General features: G+C 38.1%; 1 protein-coding gene across 4 annotated transcripts in view; it reads left to right on the top strand.

Moving 5' to 3' along the window:
* Positions 1 to 14,870, top strand: part of PHKA1 (phosphorylase kinase regulatory subunit alpha 1) — a 131,437-nt gene that overhangs the window by 33,819 nt on the left and 82,748 nt on the right. For all 4 annotated transcript variants that reach the window (XM_021932565.2, XM_021932563.2, XM_021932566.2 and 1 more), the window contains exons 6-8: positions 3,619 to 3,699; positions 9,039 to 9,137; positions 10,215 to 10,361. In XM_021932565.2, coding sequence (XP_021788257.1) covers positions 3,619 to 3,699; positions 9,039 to 9,137; positions 10,215 to 10,361 — 327 coding nt within the window. The remainder of the gene's footprint in view (positions 1 to 3,618; positions 3,700 to 9,038; positions 9,138 to 10,214; positions 10,362 to 14,870) is intronic.

Genomic DNA, 14,870 nt, shown 5'->3' with positions numbered 1-14,870 from the left:
TTCCCTCTGTGTTTCATTTTGCATGGCTTCTATTACTATACCTTCGATTTCACGAATCTCTTTATTTACAATGTCTAATTTGTCACCAATCCCACTCAGTGTATTTTTCAGCTCAGATATAGTTTTATCGCTAAAAGTTGAATTTGAGTCTCTTTTTCTATATTTCATGTATCTACTAAGCTTTCTGAATGTATGGAATATAGTTATAATACATGCTTTAATGTCCTTATCTGAGTATTCTAACATCTGTGTTAGTTCCAGGTTGGTTTCAGTTGATTGGTTTGTCTCATTATGGGCTATATTTTCCTGCTTCTTTGCATGCCTAGTAATTTTTTATTGGATGAAAGACATCATGAATCTTACCTTGTTGCATCCTAGATATTGTTGTATTCCTGTAAATATTCCCGAGTTTTGTTCAGGGACCTAGTTAATTTAGTTGAAAACAGTTTAATCCATTATTACTTTTAAAATGTGTTACATGGGACCAGAGTCATGTCTAGTCTGGAGCTAGTTATTCCCCCACTACATAGGTAAGACACTTCTGAATACTCTACCCCATGTCCCCTGAATTATGAAGTTTTCTAGATGGTTAGTTAGAACAGGCACTATTTCTTGTCCTGTGTGAGCACTAGGTATTTTTTCCCTTTAATTCTTTGGGTGATTCTTTCCCTAGCCTCAAGTAGTTTTCTCACTTACATGCATTCTTCATTATTCTGCTGAATATTTGAGGCGGACCCTCTGCAGATTTCTGCGGTTTTCTGTGTAGCTTTCTCTTCTCTGTTAATCTGTCCTGCAAATTATGGTTACCTTGGTGTATCTGTACTCTTAGCTCCATTTCTTCAACTCAGGGAGTCTGCCAGGCTCTGTTTAGTTTTCTCCTCCCTGTATAGTGGCTTGGAAACTCTTACAACAGTAGGCTGGGACAGTCATAGGACTCATCCTATTTGCTGCACTTTCTCAGAAATCACTGTCCTTCATTGTGTGATGTTCATTGTATTGAAAACCATTATGTTATAAATAGTTTTTAGTTGTTGCAGGTGGGAAGGTAAATCTGGAACCTGTTACTTCATATTCACCAGAAACACAAACCTAACATAGATAATTTTATGCAAACAGACATTATTTGTTGACTGATGGCTTTGCTTTTGACACCACAGGCCTGCTGTGGTTCAGTGCGGAAGTTAGGGTTCTTTGGCCTCTCCATTATATCCAATGATTATAACAGTAGAATTATTGATATTTCTGTATTCTCATACTCTAACCTTTGCTGCACAAACTAGAATGGAGCTGGATTGGGGGACAGGTAAGGCCAACCATCATGGCTTACCTTCCTGAAACTTCACTTTAACTCAGAGATTTGGCATGAAAAGTAATTAAAGGTAGATACAGAGATATAGATGTGGTGGGAGGGTGTGTGTGTGTGTGCATGCACATACACGTGAGCACATGTGTGTTTGCAAGTTCCATTTATTAGAGGGCCTAGAAGCAATGACACCTCAGTGATAATGAGCGTACCCAGTGCCCAGGTCTTGGATTCTGACTATCATTTTCTGATCAAATAAACCAGGGCTTCTTATGAAAGTGGTTGATTCCAGGGCTATGGTGGGGAAAATACGAGATAAGATTGGAGCATCTTACAGTGCCAAAAAGTGAAAAAATGTTCAAAAAGGGAGTGTTTTGTTTTGTTATGTTTTGTTTTGAGACAGGGCCTCTCTTTGACGCCCAGGCTAGAATGCAGTGGTGCAATCATGGCTTACTTCAGCTTCAACCTCCTGGACTCAAGCTATCTTGCCACGTCATCCTCCCTAGTAGTTGGAACTATAGACAAGCACCATCATGCCTGGCTAATTTAAAAAAATTGTAGAAACAGGGTCTCACTGTGTTGCCCAGGTTGGTCTCAAACTCCTGGGCTCAAGTGATCCTCCCACCTCAGCCTCCTAAATTGCTGGGATTTCAGGCAGGACCTACCATGTTCAGCCATGCTCAAAAAGGAATAGGCATGTCAAAAGGTCACAGGAGCCAACCTGAAAGAGCACCCAAAGCCAAAGCTGGAGCAGTTTGAACAACAAAATAAATAGTGATAGTGTTTTATTATAAGCCAGAGAAAAACCTAAATATCTGTAAGTTCATAGCAATATAAATAACTGAATAAATAAATAAATAAATGGGAGAGAAAGGACAGCTCTTCCTTAGAGAAGAGTTGCAACTAATGGCTGTAGGAGTAATGAAGAGAACTAGAAAATCACCATTAAAACACCACTGTAATAATTGTTTCTGGCAAGATCCATCAGTGGATGCTGAATTAGTGGGTTAATGTTTGAGAGAAACAAGATATTTGCATGCTCCTAAAGTATCTCTCTCAAGATATTTCTTAATTACAAAGGAAAAAATAGTAACAGTAGAATTGAGAAACCTGGCAGACATCACATTAACCAAGTGATAAGGGTTAATATCACCAGTAATAAGATGTTTCAGTATTGTACATCCCTGCTATGATGCACTGAGAAGGACACAGCATAATGTCTGTAATACATATTCTTGCCTAAAATGCATAATCTCAGTCTAATCATGAGAAAACATTAAGCAAACTCAAATTGAGGGAAATCTACTAAATACCTGATCACTAATCTTCAAAGAGTGTCAAGGTCACAAAAGACAAGACTTGAGGAACTGTCACTGATTAGAAGAGACTTAAAGAAACATGACAAATGCAGCATGAAATTCTGGTTTGGACCCTGGAATGTAAAAAGGCCATTGGTGGGGAAAAAGTGGTAAAATCCAAATACAGTCCATAGTTTGGTTAATAGTATTGTGCTGATGTTAATTTCTTAGCTTTAACTATTGCACTGTGGTTATGTTAGATGTTAACATTAGGGGAAGCTAAGTGAAAGGCATATGGGAACTCTTTGTAGTGTTTTTGCAACTTTTGTATAAGTCTAAAGTTATTCCAAAATAAAAAGTTTTAAAAGTAATTTTAAAAGCTGTATGATTGAGGGGATTTATAGAGCTCTGGCTACGAGGGTAGGCTTTGGAGTGAGATTCCTTGGACTGTAATCCTGGCTCTGTCACTTATTAGCTGTGTGACTTTGAGTGAGTCACTTAACTTCTCTTTGCATCATCAGTTTCATCATCTATAAAATGTAAGGATTAAGGAAGATAATGTAAAATGCATAAATAAGTGCATGGTACATTGTCAGTACCAATAGAGAGTAAAGTTAGAATGAACATTTACAATAAAATATTAGGCTGCTCTTTAGGCTCCATCTTCCAGATCTACTGGGTATTTGCTTTAATGAAAAATTTTGAGAAGCACCTCTCCAGATAGACTGAGTTATAGTTCTTAGCCCTCCTGATTAACTGTTGAGGAGTCTTCCAACAGCTTGGAGGCTCCAGTAGAATTTAAAGCTATTGGCAAAGTAGCTGCAGGGGCCACCCAACTCATTAGCATCTCCTTAATAAGCATTGTGGGTATGTGTGTGTATGTGTGTGTATGTGTATGTATATATATATAAAATTAGTTACTCCTAGTGTCTTATGTTCAAGGGCAAACACTTCCTGCATCTAGGAAGTATTTAGTAGTTATGACTTGCTAATTGTATATTGGTTATTTTATGCCAGGACTTCGGGATATGGGAACGTGGAGACAAGACCAACCAAGGGATCTCAGAGTTGAATGCCAGTTCAGTTGGAATGGCAAAGGTAATTTTCCTTTCTTGTTTATACTGCGCATGGGATAAGGAAGTCTGGTGTCCCTTTGTCACAGATAAAACTTAATGTGAGTGTGGACCATAATCAAATTAATTATTATTTTAAACCACAGGCAACATTCAGATTCTCCTGTAGAACCGTGGATATGTAGATGAAAACTTTCATAAGCTGCAGATTTGATATCCAACTGCCATGTGTTTACTTATATTATATCCCATAAGGTCGTGAAAGGACTTAAACTAAACTTATCATCTCTACCATTACAAAAACAAGCAAAAGAAGGCTTTTATTCCTTCCATTTACCAGTTGACCAAGCTTTATATCAAGGAATCATCTCTCAATCCTCTGTCCTCTTTATTTTCCTCCATCCCCCAAATCATCATCATCATCATCATCATCATCATCATTAGCAGCAACAGCATTACTGTTCAACTTGGCTCTACTTTTTCATCCTACCCACTCTTGTCTTCTCTGGAAACAGCAAGAAGACATACAATAAGATAGCAGGAATAGGATCAAACATATCCATTATGAGAAATATGCATGATTTAGTCTCTCTTACTAATATGCAAAGACATAGATTGATTTTAAAAACTAAAAGAAAATCCAATATATGCTGTCTATAAGAGCTCTAATATAACAAAATGATACAGAAATGTTAAAAACAGAAGGATGAGCAAAATACAGTCTGACAAACATGAAAAAGAGCTAGGGTGACTATGTGAATGTCAAGTGAAGTAGAATTCAAAGTAAAAAATATTACATAGAACAAAGAGGACAAGGGGAGTCATAATAGAATTTCATTCTATTTTTGTTTTATTTTATTTATGTGTATATGTATGTATGTATGTATGTATTTATTTTGAGACGGAGTCTCGCCTTGTTGCCCAGGCTGGAGTGCAGTGGCACGATCTCGGCTCACTGCAACCTCCACCTCCTGGGTTCAAGAGATTCTCCTGCCTCAGTCTCCCGAGTAGCTGGGACTACAGGCCACCATGCCCAGCTAATCTTTTTATTTTTATTTTTAGTAGAGACAGGGTTTTGTCATGTTGACCAGGCTGGTCTCGGACTCCTGACCTCAGGTGATCCATCTGCCTCGGCATCCCGAAGTGCTGGAATTACAGGCATGAGCCACCGCGCCTGGCCTAACAATCTCATAGTGCACTGAACAACATAACCAAACATCCTTCCATGTCATTTCAGACAGACAAATTTAGTTCATTCTTTTCAGCTGCTATACAGTATTCAATAATTGCTCCATTGACAGAATTGTCTTTATTTTTTAATATTCCAGATAATGCTTTAGTGAAGATCCTTGTACATACATCCAGGTAAATTTACACAAATATTTTTATAGGAAAAATTCCTAAAAGTGGAACCCTTAAGTTAAGGGATGTATACTTTTATTTATTTATTTTTTTTGAGACGGAGTCTCGCTCTGTCGCCCAGGCTGGAGTGCAGTGGCCGGATCTCAGCTCACTGCAAGCTCCGCCCCCCGGGTTTACGCCATTCTCCTGCCTCAGCCTCCCGAGTAGCTGGGACTACAGGCGCCCGCCACCTTGCCCGGCTAGTTTTTTGTATTTTTTAGTAGAGGCGGGGTTTCACCGTGTTAGCCAGGATGGTCTCGATCTCCTGACCTCGTGATCCGCCCGTCTCGGCCTCCCAAAGTGCTGGGATTACAGGCTTGAGCCACCGCGCCCGGCCTGGGATGTATACTTTTAAATTGCCCTTCAAAAATATTTCCACTAGTTTACATTTCCCCACCCTCATATGATGGATATATGTCATTATATACCATAGATGTCATTTTTCTTTTCTTTTTTTTTATCATAAGCTGTTTCTTTCAGTGAATAAAAGTGTTTGACAGAGAAATACCTTTGGAAACAAACATTGAGAACATGTTATTACAACCTGTTTCTTTTTGCACTGGTACTTATTATTACAAGTTTACATATAGAGCTTTTTTGCCATTTTTCTCAATACCTGGATATTATCAGTATTTTTGTATATTTGATTTAAAGTTTTTTCCACTTAAACTTTTTTACTTTTTATTTTGTAATCATTTCTGACTTAGAGGAAAGTTATAATAATTGTACAAAGAATTCCTATATAGTATCCTTCACTCAAGTTCCCTACTTGTTAATATTTGCTTTATCTTTTTCTCTGATTAAACAAAACACACACACACACACAATTATTTTTTTCTGAACCAGTAGAGAGTACATTGCAGACATGAGCCCCATTACTCCTAAATATTTCAGTGTGAATTTCCTCAAGAACTCTTTTATAACCATGATACAAGCATCAAAATCAGGAAATGAACACTGGCATTATACTGCCACCTAATTGACATAACCCATTCACATTTATTTAGTTGTCCCAATAATGTGATTTATGGCAAAAAAAAATCCTTTTGATCTGGGATCCAGTCTAAGATAACATATTACATTTAATCATAATGTCTCTTTAGGCTTCTTCAGTCTGGAGTCCTTACTTGTCTTTCATGACCTTAGCATTTTTTAAGAGTATAGGCCAGTTATTTTACAGAATGATCCTCGATTTGATTTTGTGTGATATTTCCTCACGATTAGATACAGATTATGTGCTTTTGGCAAGAATACCATAGACGTGATGCTGTGTTCGTAGTTTATTATCAGGAAGCACATGATGTGAATTTGTCCCATTACTGTTGATGTTATCTTTTATGAATTCATTAAGGTGGTATCTACCAGGTTTCTCCACTGTAAATTTTCTGTTTTCCCTTTGTAATTGCTATGACTTGAATGTTTGTGGTCCCCCCTCACCAAAATTCATATTGAAACTTAATTACCAATGTAGCAGTATTGAGAGGTGGAGCCTTTAAGCTGTGACTGGATCATGAGGGCTGTTCCCTCATGAATGCATTAATCCACTCATAGATTAATGGATTAGTGAGTTATCATGGGAATGGGACTGGTTGCTTTATAAGAAAAGGAAGAGACACTTGAGCTAGCACACTCAGGCCCCCTCATCATGTGATATCCCATTTCACCTCGGGACTCTGCAGAGTTTCTACCAGTCAGAGGCCCTCACCAGACAGGGCCCCTTGACCTTGGACTTATCAGCATGATGAAGGGGAGCCGGGTGCTATTCCTCAAGACAGTGGAAGAAAGACCCCAAGGCATTTCAGAGATCTTAGATGCTGCCTTTTCCATCACAGGCCCAAAGGCCTAGGAGGGCAGAATAGTTTCAGGGGACAGGCCTGGGGTGTTCTTTATGGTGTTCTTTATGCCCAGGACTGCCTTGGGACTCTACTCCTGGCACCCCTGCTTCAGTGTTTACTCAGCTCATGCCACTACTCCAAAAGGTCCAAGTGATAAACCTTGAAGGTATCCATGTGGTGTTAATTCTGCAGGTCCACAGAATGCAAGAGCTGCAGAAGCATAGCAGCTTCCACCTGGATCTCAAAGGATATATAAAACAGCTTCTGGGCCCAGGCAGAGACTCGTCACAGGGGTGGAACCATCACAGAGACCCCCCGCTAGAGCAACACTGAAGCAGAAACATGGGGTTGCAGCTTCCACAGAGAGTTCCCACTAGGGCAGGACCACCACTGGAATGCCAGAACTGTAGAGTCACTGGCAGCATGCAAGGCCTGCCTGGGAAAGCTTCAGGCACCAGACTTCAACCCACAGAAGCAGCCACCTGTACTGCACCCATCAAAGCCATAGGGGCAGGGCTGCCTGAGGCCTTAGAGACCCAATCCCAACCCGAGCATGGAGTCAAAAGAGATTATTCTTCAACTTTCAGATTTAATGTCTGCTATGCTGGGTTTAAGACTTGCTTTAAGCCTGTTCTTCCTTTCTTTTTAGCTATTCCTGTCTTTTGGAATGAGAATATCTCTGTCTTAATTCCTGTACCACCATTGTATCTTGAAAGTTGATAAATTGTTTTAATTTCAGACTCACAGATGAGATTTTGGACTTTTGAGTCTTATCCTTGGTGCTGGAATGAGTTAAGACTTTGAGGCTATGGGGGTTAGAATGAATGTAGTTATATGTGAAAAAGACATGACTTTGGCGGGGGCAAGGAGTAGAATAGTAAGGCAGTAATTAATGAGTATTTTGTGCCTGGCCAACTTCTACTTACCCTATAGGTCTCAGTTTAGGTGTCATGTCTTCAGGGAAGACTTTCAAAACTGCCTTCTACCCCCAAGACTAGGTCAAGTCTGCCCCTTAATTGAGGAATTACAGATAACTAATAAATACTAGAAATAATATTCAGTCTTGTTAGCAATTTAATGCATGTGAATGCAACAGATATACCATTTTTTATCACATTAGGAAAAAAATTTAAGATAATACATTGTTTGCATTAAGGAAGGTATTGTCATATACTGCTAGTGATAGCTATGTCGGTACAACTTGCAAGAAAAGCAATTTAGCATTATGCCTTAAAAATTATTCATACTCTTTTACCCAATGATTCTACTTCAGGGAATTGATGCTTACAAAATAATTCAAAATGAGTACAAAGAGCTATTTTATTAGCTTGACAGCCATTATTGCGAGCCTACCGTATGCCATACTGTGTGCTAGATATTAGTGAAGACATAATCCCTGACCTCAAGGAATTTATAATTTAGCAAGAGATGTTTATCAAAGTTCTATTTCTAATAGCACAAAATTAAAGGCGACCTAAATTTCCAACAATTGGTAAATGGCTAAAATATACTTTATTATAGCCATATGAGATAATAGTATTCCAAAATAGTTTTTGTAACGTGGAAAAATACTTATCCAATATTATCAACTGTAAAAAGTAGGATACCAGATGTGATCTCAACTGTACACAAATAGACAGAAAAAACTAATAAAAAACATGTCAAAAATGTTAAAAGTGGTTGTTTTGGGTGATTTTCTTGCCCTCTCTGTACTTTACTATGTTTTCAAAATATTTTGTAAGGAGTGTGTTTTACTTTTATGATCAAAAAATATATTTAGAAAAGTAAGAAATTAACAAATAAATTCTATTTTAAAAAACATAATATCTCATTTATATGTGGAATCTAAAGAAGTTGAACTCATAGAAGGAAGGAGTACAATGATGTTACTTAACGTATGATGCTTAACCTGATAGTGCTACAAACTCCTTACCTTTTTCTGAGACAATATGGGAGACAAAGAAAAACTCAGAATGCCCTGGGAATAAATAATGTTATTTTATTATAAATTCTGTCAGACATATTCAAAAGTGATATCATGTAGGTTGATAAGATACCGGGGTATAGGGAGAAGAAATATATATCTTTCTAATGCTAAACTTGTCCTTTCCTTTCTTGTTCCTCACAGGCAGCCCTGGAAGCATTAGATGAACTGGATCTGTTTGGTGTAAAAGGTGGGCCTCAATCCGTTATCCATGTCCTGGCTGATGAAGTACAACACTGCCAGGTAAGAGATTATGGAAAATGGAAATAGCAAATTTTATTCTTGCCCAGACTCAGATTTAAGCATGAGCTTTAGATTAAGGATAGCTGACTGAGAGAGAGTGTATCATCTGATTAATTACCATATACCAAAAATATCTTTAGCAAGCATACTGTACCAAGATAAGCCTAATATAGCATGGGCTATAAAATAGATCATAATCCTGTTCTGTAGCCCAAGGTTATAAAGGGATCCCACCATACTATATGAAATTATCCACCACTATCATATCAAAAGGATATGGTCTCTCTTTCTGAGTATCTCCTTTTCTAAATATATAAAGAAAACAAGAGATGATAGATTTTTAGTATTCTTGTTAGTGTTTCTGAAACATTCTCTTGTCCCTGGTTGGCTCTAAGCTTAGATATTTGGAGATTAGACTTTAAGTGGCAAATATGTATTTTCAGTTTTGTTTAGGATTACTCTCCATATGGAAAGATTAAGGCTTTTCTCATTGGCATGAAGAATTTTCTCCTTTTCTTTAAACCCTGATTAGATACCATAGGGTCCTATTGAATATAAACTCATCTCCAATTTTAAAAACATAAAATTTCCCAGAGGAAAAAAATATGTCAGAAGTAGAGGAGCTGAGCCTTCCCTATCCTGCTTCTCAGCAGCTATGTTTTCTCTTGACTTTATTCTTAAGTAGTTGCTAATGGAGCAACAGCACTGTGGGTGGTATAATAATGTTAGAATATTCCTTATCCATGAGTAACTGGTTAAGAATCAGGATAGGAAAGTATTGAGAGCAGAATTAAGACAAGGGATGATTTACAGAAATTGCTGGTTTTCTAAGTTCTAACTATTGAGTAATGTCTAGATTTTCTTGTGAATGGTCCTCTTCTACATAAATCTTTTGAAACTAAAGCTATTAGTTTTATAATGCCAAGGTATTTAATAACCTACTTAAAATAGATAAAGAATGTTCTGTTCTATTCTGTCAAACATATTCAAAAGTGATATCATGTGTGTTGATAAGATATTGGGGTAAAGGGAGAAGAAATACATCCTTTTATATAAACTTAACTACTTTTCTCTTAGTCTATCCTGAATTCACTACTGCCCCGTGCTTCAACATCAAAAGAGGTTGATGCTAGTCTACTCTCAGTGGTTTCTTTCCCTGCCTTTGCAGTAGAGGATAGCCAGTTGGTGGAGCTCACGAAACAGGAAATCATCACCAAGCTTCAGGTATGTCCATATGTGCCTTTGTTTTATTTAAGGCTGTGACTTTAAGGGTAAATTGTGCCTTTGAGGGCCTTAAGTATGACCTGTGACTGTGATTTCAAGAAACCTTTAAGTTTTCTGAGTTGTCTTTACAGTTTCTTTTAAAAGTGTTAAAGCTTCTACAGCCATTGCTGGTAGTAATGCAGGGTGGCACACCCACTTTAGAAAACAGTTTGGCAGTTTCTTATAAATTTAGTCATATACTCTCCCTATAACCCAACTATGTCATCCTAGAAATCTACCCTACAGAAATGAAAACTTACGCTCACGAAAAAATCTGCACACAAATGTTTACAGCAGCTTTATTCATAATTGCCAAAAACTGGAAAAAACCTTCAACAGAGGAAGGGATAAACAAATTACACTATATGCATGCAGTAGAATACTGCTCAACAGTAAAAAGATACAAGGTACCAACTTGATCAGATTTAATCATGGTGTATAATCTTTTCGATATGCTGTTGGATTTGTTTTGATAGTATTTTGTTGAGGATTTTTGCATCTGTGTTCATCAGGGATATTGGCCCATGGGTTTTCTGTTCTTGTTGTGTCCTTGTCAGTTTTGATTTCAGGGTACTGCTGGCCTCGTAGTGAGTTTGGAAGAAGTCCCTTCCCTTCAATTTATTGGAGTAGTTTGGTTTTAGCTCTTTAAAAGTTTGGTAGAACTCAGCAATAAAGCCATCCATTCCTGGACTTTTCTTCATTGGAGTACATTTTATTACTGATTCAATCCCATTACTTGTTATTCGTCTTTTCAGGTTTTCTGTTTCTTCTTGGTTCAGTCTTGTTTGGGTGTATGTGTCCAGAAATGTACCTGTTTTCTCTAGGGCTTCCAATTTCTTGGCACATACTTACTGATAATAGTCTCTAATAATTCTTTGTATTTCTGTGGTATCGGTTATAATGTCTCTTTTTTATTTCTGATTTTATTTACTTGGGTCTTTTATTCTTAGTCTGGCTAATGGTTTGCCAATTTTGTTTATTTAAAAGACTTTTCATTTTGTTGATCTTTTGTATTTTTTGGCCTTGATTTCACTTGTTTCTGTTTTGGTCTTTGTTATTTCTTTCCTTCTATTAATTTGGGGTTCTGTTTGTTCTTTTCTAATTCCTTGAGGTGCATCATTAGATTGTTTATGTCAAATCTTTTTTTTTTTCTTTTTTTTTTTGAGACGGAGTCTCGCTGTCGCCCAGGCTGGAGTGCAGTGGCACGATCTCGGCTCACTGCAAGCTCCGCCTCCCAGGTTTACGCCACTCTCCTGCCTCAGCCTCCTGAGTAGCTGGGACTACAGGCGCCCACCACCTCGCCCGGCTAGTTTTTTGTATTTTTTAGTAGAGACGGGGTTTCACCGTGTTAGAGAGGATGGTCTGGATCTCCTGACCTCGTGATCCGCCCGTCTCGGCCTCCCAAAGTGCTGGGATTACAGGCTTGAGCTACCGCGCCCGGCCTTATGTCAAATCTTTCTACTATTTTGATGTAGGCATTTATTGCCATAAACTTCCTTCTTAGTACTGCTTTTGCTGTATCCCATAGGTTTTGGGATGTTATGTTTCCATTTTTGTTTATTTTAAGAAATTTTAAAGTTTTTTTCTTAATTTCTTCATTGAGGAGCATGTTGTTTAATTTCTATGTATCTGTACAGTTTCGAAAGTTTCTCTTGTTATTGATTTTTAGTTTTCATTGCAGTCAGAAAAGAAAATTGATAATGATTTCAATTTTTAAAAGTTTGTTGAGACATGTTTTATTGCCTAATATATGATCAGTCCTGGAGAATGTTCCATGTGCTGATGTGTTTTCTGTACCTGTTGGATGAAATGCTCTGTAAATGTCTGTTAGGTCCATTTGGTCTATAATGCAGTTTAAATCTAGTATTTCTTTGTTGATTTTCTATATAAATGATCTATCTAATGCTAAGAGTAGAATGTTGAAGTCTCCTACTATTATTGTACTGGAATCTAACTCTCCTTTTAGATCTAATAATATTTGGTTTATATATCTGGTTGCTCCAATGTTAGGTGCATATATATTTACAATTATTATAACCTCTTGCTGAATTGATCCTTTTATTATTATATAATGACATTCTTTGTCTCTTTTTACTGTTTTTAACTTAAAACCTATTTTATCTGATATAAGTATAGCTACTCCTGCTTGATTTTGGTTTGTATTTACGTGGAACATCTTTTTCCATTCCTTCCAATTTAGTCTGTGTGTGTCTTTACAGGTGAAGTGACTTTCTTGTAGGCATCATATGAGTCTTGTTTTTCTTATCCATTCAGCCAATCTACGTCTAAATTGAGAAATTTAATCTATTTACATTCAAGATTATTATTGATAAATGAGGACTTTCTCCTGTTACTTTGTTAATTGTTTTCTGGTTGTTTTATATATCCTTTGTTCCTTTCTTCCTCTCTTATTGTTTATCTTTACAGTTTGGCGATTTTCTGTAGTGTAAGGCTTGATTCCTTTCTCTTTCTCTTTCTCCTTTCTGTATGTGCTGTACTAGTGAGTTTTATACTTTTGCATGTTTTCATGATGATAGTTATCATACTTTCACTTCCAGTTGTAGGACTCCCTTAGGCATTTCTCGTAAGGTTGATCTAATTCTGGGTATAGTGTTCTTGCCTGACAGGTTTTTTTTTTTCCCAGCACTTAGAATATGTCATCTCATTCTCTTCCAGCCTGTGAGATTACTACTGAGAAATCTGTTGTTAGTCTAATGAAGCTTCCCTTATATGTAACCTTATGCTTTTCTCTTGCTGTTTTTAAAATTTTCTCTTCATCTTTGACTTTTGACATTTTGACTATAATGTACCTTTAAGAGAACATTTTTTGGTTTGAATCTATTTGGGAACCTTTGAGTTTCCTGGATCTGGATATCCATATTTTTCCCAAGAATTGGGAATTTTTCAGCTATTATTTCATCAAATAGGTTTTCTGCACATTTTCTCATCTCTTGTCTTTCTAAAACTTCCATAATGTGATTATTTATTTGCTTTATGGTGTTCTGCAAGTACTATAGGCTTGTTTCATTCTTGGTTTTTTTTCTGTATGCCTGGTTTATTTCAAAAGATATGCCTCCAAGTTCAGAAATTCTTCTGCTTGATCTCATCTGTTGAAGCTCTCGATTGTGTTTTTTATTTCATTAATTGAATTCTTCTGCATTAAAATTTGTTTTTTAAATAATATCTCTGTTGAGCTTCTCATCAGATCATGAATTGTTTTCCTGATTATCTATCTTTATTCTTTTATATCTTGCTGGGTTTCCTTAAGATCATAATTTTGAGTTTCTTTTATAGCATTTCATAAATTTCCTTTTCTTTGAGATCTGTTACTAGATAATTATTATGTCCCTTTGGAGGTATCATGTTTCTTGCCTTTTCATGTTTCTTGTGTCCCTGCATTGATATATGCACATCTGGTGGAGCAGGTACCTCTTCGAATTTATGGAGCAGCTTTGACAGGGAAAGATTTTTTTCTGGAGATGGGTCCTAAGTTGTTGGTTTGGGTAGGGTACACTGGCTTTGGTTCTAGGTGGACACAGTTATTATAGTCTCTGCAGTTTCTTGAGCTGTAATCCACATAATTGATGTTTGTGAGTACCTCGATGGCCTAGGCTGCAGGAGTTTGTGAGTGTAGTGGGTAGTTTTGCTGGGGGATGGGCTCCTGAACAGACTGATTCCCAGGCCTGGGGTGTACGCATGCATGAGGAGACAGGGCTGCCAGGCTCTTCTTCTAGCCAAGGTCATAGGTACATGGCAGGTCAGGTGGTTCAGGTACTGGTTTGCCCACCAGGGGCAGGGCTGCTGAGTTCCTTGGGGGTGTGGGATTGGGAACTGGCTTGCCAGGGGTGGGGCCACTGGGCTGTTTCTCTGATCAGGGACATGGGTCCGTCAGGCTGTTTGTTTCGTCTGTTCCAGGGTTGGCTTTCTACTGTGCAGGACCAGAGTCATGGCCATTCTTGGGGCCAGGCTTCAAGCAGCTGAGGTCATGGCACTGCAGCCACCTGTGTGGGGTTGGTGAAATGATGGCAAGGAGTCAAGGTTGGAGAGGCACAATGGCTACTGGCCCCCAGAGTAGGGGGGCCAACTACTGCATTACTGCAGTAGCTCCAGTTTCAAGATGGCACTGTGCTGCAGCAGCGTTGGTCATGAGAAATAGGAAGTGCACAACATGTACTCATACTCTGGAGTAATGCAGCTGTGTGAATTCTAGGCAGCTCCCCAAACTGGGCTCAGAACTTGGGAGGACGGTAGGATTCTCCTATAGTAAGGACTGCAGGTGTCTGGGCTGGCAATGACGGATGGTGGGAGCCTTTCGCTTACCTTTTCTCTGCAAGGGGAAGTCCCTCCTGTCTCTGAGCCAATCCTAATAGGGGAGATGGGGCAGCAGAGCCAGGATGCCTCACTCCCCTCTCTATGCTGCCATCCTGAGCTTTTCCACTTCACAGGGTTCTTGCCAGTCACTTGCTGTAC

This window comes from Papio anubis, chromosome X (genome assembly GCF_008728515.1).
Source record: "Papio anubis isolate 15944 chromosome X, Panubis1.0, whole genome shotgun sequence".
Lineage (NCBI taxonomy): Eukaryota > Metazoa > Chordata > Mammalia > Primates > Cercopithecidae > Papio > Papio anubis.
Note: the sequence above shows the minus strand (reverse complement) of the source record. Positions and strands in the feature narration are given on the sequence as shown.